The sequence below is a fragment of the Numida meleagris genome, chromosome 26, assembly GCF_002078875.1.
Source record: "Numida meleagris isolate 19003 breed g44 Domestic line chromosome 26, NumMel1.0, whole genome shotgun sequence".
NCBI classification, from domain to species: Eukaryota; Metazoa; Chordata; class Aves; order Galliformes; family Numididae; genus Numida; species Numida meleagris.
This window is the reverse complement of record NC_034434.1, coordinates 2804925-2808950: the sequence shown is the minus strand read 5'-3', so window position 1 is coordinate 2808950 and position 4026 is coordinate 2804925. Positions and strand designations below refer to the sequence as shown.

At 45.3% G+C, this 4026-nt stretch overlaps 1 protein-coding gene and 1 long non-coding RNA gene across 4 annotated transcripts in view; one reads left to right on the top strand and one right to left on the bottom strand.

The window, feature by feature from the left end:
* HOXB8 (homeobox B8) lies at nt 1162-3051 on the bottom strand. 3 transcript variants are annotated; one of them, XM_021378045.1, is made up of 2 exons: nt 2377-3051; nt 1162-1507 (listed from the first exon to the last, which is right to left on the bottom strand). In XM_021378045.1, exons 1-2 carry the CDS (start codon nt 2795-2797, stop codon nt 1200-1202), a joined length of 729 nt encoding a protein of 242 aa, XP_021233720.1. In that variant the 5' UTR covers nt 2798-3051; the 3' UTR covers nt 1162-1199. The 3 variants fall into 3 exon arrangements, 2 of the variants coding, with proteins under 2 accessions (XP_021233720.1, XP_021233721.1); XM_021378046.1 differs by having other exon boundaries at nt 1162-1504; nt 2377-2812; XR_002432924.1 differs by lacking the exon at nt 2377-3051 and adding an exon at nt 1853-2370 and having other exon boundaries at nt 1366-1507.
* Nucleotides 1283-4026, top strand: part of LOC110388607 — a 7697-nt gene continuing 4953 nt past the window's right edge. The window contains exon 1 of the long non-coding RNA XR_002432929.1: nt 1283-1421. This is a non-coding gene — a long non-coding RNA (uncharacterized LOC110388607). The remainder of the gene's footprint in view (nt 1422-4026) is intronic.

The window sequence follows — 4026 nt, the reverse complement described above, 5'->3', positions numbered from 1 at the left end:
GCCCCTTCCCCGGCCCCTGCCCGGCCCAGCAGCGGCCCAGCATCTCTCAGGCAGAGCGGGCTTTGATGGCCTGGGCTGCAGCTCCCACACAATTGACTTTTATTTCCTTTCTATCAAAGTGGTCCTGGAGGAAATGGAGCAGGGTAAAAGAATGATGTCACGGAATTCTCGCTTGTAAACTTTATTGTAACTTTCTTCCGCCACTTCCAGGTTTAGACAATAGAACAAAGTGATGAAAGAACAACAAAATATATCATTAGTTCCCCCAATAAAGTAATTCACGTATACAGTATACATTCTTTTTCACAGTTAACCTAAGGATCACTTTACAACTTGCTTCACTGTGCGCATGCTAACTAAAAGAGAGAGAAAAAACGCTTTTTTTTTTTTTGTGGTCTTTTTTCTTTTTTTTTTTCCGCTTTTTTTTTTTTAGGAGACATTTAAAATTCGTAAACAAACAAACAAACCAAAAAAAAAAAAAAAGAAAAAAAAAGAGAAGGAAAATCCCGAAGCGAACCCAAGAACAGAGGTGAGGAAAGTGAAGAGAGAGAGAGAGAGAAAGAGAGAGATAACTACAGCATAAATAGGCAGTTTCATGTTGTTGGGATGTTTGTCTCAATAGCTACCTCCAGTACACACAGATAAACCACAACCAAAAGCAAAACAAAAGAAAAAAAAAGTGGAAAATTAAAATAAAATAAAATAAAAAAGTGCACGCATGTAATTTCACATAACTCCTATAGCATTGAAAGCTATGTTAACCAAACCCCCCCCCCGCCCCCCCCCCCCCCCCCCCCCAAGGAAAGAGAAGAAAGAGACAGAAAGACAGAGAGGGAGAGAGAGAGAGAGAAGATTTCACAGTCATGTTTTACATAAGCTATTGCGTTACACTACCACTAGTTAATAACTGGCAAAAGGCAGGGCAGAGCTCCCCGGCACTTTTGCATAACTGTTCATTGTATCAAAGGATAATCAGGAAAGTGGTGCTTACAGCTATATTGTTTTACAGCAATAAAGGGTTTTCTTTTTTTTTTTTTCCCTTGTTTTTTTTTTTTTCCTTTCTTTCTTTCTCTTTTCTATGCACTGTTGGTTCCCCCCCCACCCCCCCCCACCCCTCCCTTACATGAACTACCATTAACGTGGGGCTCGGGGGCTCTTCCACCCCAGCAGCGCTCGCCTTTCAGTCCTCAAAAATCCTTTTATTTCTTGTCCGCCTTCTGTGCTTCCCCTTCCTCGTCCACCTCCTGGGCTCTTTCCATTTTCTGTTTTTCCAGTTCTTCCTGCTCGCATTTGCTGCTGGGAAACTTGTCTTTGTTGTTTTCCTTTTTCCATTTCATCCTCCTGTTCTGGAACCAGATTTTGACCTGCCTTTCTGTCAATCCCAGGGCATGCGAGACCTCGATCCTCCGTTTGCGGGTCAGGTAGGGATTAAATAGAAATTCCTTCTCCAGTTCCAGCGTCTGGTAGCGGCTGTAGGTTTGCCTCCCCCTCCTCCGTCCAGCGGCTGCTGGGGAATTGCAAAGGTTGGGTGGAAAGGGGAAGAAGAGGAGGTTGAAAGATACATAAACCAGGCTCGGGAATGGGCGCACACACACGCACGCACACTCACACACACACACACACACACACACACACATATACAGGAGGCGGGGGGGGGTGGGGAGGGGGGGAAGAAAGGGCTCGCAGAAGCGAGGCAGGAAGCAAAGAGCGAGAGGAAAGGCTGCTGTATGATATTAGAAAGGGAAGATGGTTCTAAAGGAACGGGGGCGATGGTGGAGGGAGGGGGGAGGGTCACCGCGAGCCCACTCCGAGCAGCCCAGCAAAAAGCCTCCACTCGCGCACTCCTTATTACCCGAACAACAACAACAACAGCTCCGGCTCCGGGGGATGCAGGGGACACAAAAAGAACGGCAGCCCGGGGGAGAGCGAACAGCACCGCCGAAATCCCGAATCAAACGCAAAACAAAAAAAATGAAGGGGCTTTCTTAAGGCTATAAAAGTGCCATAAACTTTAAGGACGCTTCCTTCCACTGAAAGCCCGGCTCGTTCAGCCCCCAGAAGAAAAGGGCTCCTTCAGGGTAATTAAACTATAAAGCAATTTACAAGTGCAAAAGTTTACCCCCATAAAGCACTAAAATACAGTCATTGGGGAAGAAAAGGGGAGCGAAAGAAAGAAAGAGAGAGAGAGAGAAAGAAAGGGAGAAGGAAAGAAAGGAAAGAAAAGGAGAGAGAGAAAGAAAGGGGGGCAGAAAGAAAGAGGGGCAGAAAGAAAGGAAGAGGGGCAGAAAAGAAAGGAAGGAGGGCAGAAAGAAAGGAAGAGGGATACTTTATGGGCTCAGGAAATGCCTCGTCGCTGTCCTTCCCATCTCGCCTCACCTTGCGGTCGCATCCAGGGGAAAAGCTGGGTCGGAGAAGGGCTCTGCTCCGAGCTCTCCGCCTCCTCTCCAAGGCCGCTGGCAGCAAGCTTGCAGTCCGTGTACTGCACCAAGTCCGACTCCTGGGCGCTGAAGAGGCTCTGCCTTTGCAAAGGGTCGTAGCCATAGAAGTTGCTGGGGTCCCCATGGCACGCCACGGCGCAGGGATTCTGTTGGTAAGGGGAGCTGGAGAGTGAGGATGCTCCGTGGTAGAACTCCTGGATTTGGGTCGGATGCTGGAAGGTGCCCCCCGTGCTGGGTCCGTACACCACCGTGGGTCTGCCCCCAAGATCCTGAGCGAACCCGCAGTCATAGTAATTGGGACGCAACGAGTCCCCGGTTTTGTATTTGGAGAAGAGTGAGTTGACAAAATAAGAGCTCATCTTAATTTAAATAAGAATATTTGGATGGAGGAGGAAGGCGAGGAGGAGGAAAAAAAAAAAAAAAAAAAAAAAGCCAACCAAACCAGACCGCGGGAATCTATTAGCAAAAAAAGAAAGCGCTAAGATGCTAAGCAACGACAGTTTGTGATTTCCAGGAATATAAAAGGAGGATATAATCAAAACTCTAAGCCTGCATGGTACTGGATTCTTTCCTCCCCCCCCACCCCTAAAAAAAAAAAAAAAAAAAAAATCGCCACTTAAAGAGTTCTCGCTTTACATTTCCAAGAAGAGATGCCAGTTCATAAACAGTTTTCAGTGATTTACTTCAGCGCAAATGAGTTGTTTCATATTTTGCAGTGTCTTTTCATGATCATTTGCATCTATTACCAAAACCTCATCCTATTGGCTTCTCCTTACTCCACACGGACTCTGCACTGCATGATTGTGAAAGGAAGAGTGTGAGAGAATAAAGAAGGAAAAGCAAGCGAGGGGGAGCGAGAGAGAGAGAGAGGGAGAGAGAGAGAGGGAGCGGGAGGGAGACGGAGAGGAGGTGGGGTGAATATACGGATTAAATATGTTTAACTACCTACATTAATGAGATATCGCTCGCCTCACAACAAATCACGTACCTAGACCACCCAAAAGATTGATTTTTGGGGAGTGCTGCGAAATGAAAGAGAAGCCGCTCTCAGTCGTTAATTTCGAAATTTTAACGAGGCAGTTTTAGCCTTTTTAAATGTCAGGGTCGCTTTGGAAAACTGTAAAAGAACACGATTTAATTGCTACCAGTTTTAAAAGGTCCTATAAATGTAATTGGTATTTTAATACAAGTTATCAAATCATACAGCTTCTTACCCTAAACATATTTTAAAACAAACGAGGTAGTCATATTTAACATTTTAATGATCAATTTCCTTATTATTGATAAAGGTTTAACTATCGCATGAAGGGAATTGCATTTGTAATAGCCCCAAAAAAGGCTGTAAACTGTTTAACAAACTATAAAATGCCATAAAGCCGGGGATGTTGTTGTTGTTTATACCGCACTACATAAAAGCCGTTAGGATTTTACGAGTTCTTTCCTCTACTGCTATAAAACAGAGGTTTCGATTGGACTCGTCCGCATTACGGCGAGATGTGGAGGTGTCGATATTGAATTAAAATGATTATGGTTTTTCGTATATAACATTGACTTTTGGTGCCTCTCTCCCAACTCCCCCCCCACCCCA

Excerpts from the sequence above, each read along its gene's own strand:
- HOXB8 (XM_021378045.1), bottom strand. The coding sequence starts at position 2,797 with ATGAGCTCTTATTTTGTCAACTCACTCTTCTCCAAATACAAAACCGGG. Across the intron at positions 1,508-2,376 it reads CCCCTGGATGCGACCGCAAG|CAGCCGCTGGACGGAGGAGG; the intron begins GTGAGGCGAGAT and ends GCAATTCCCCAG.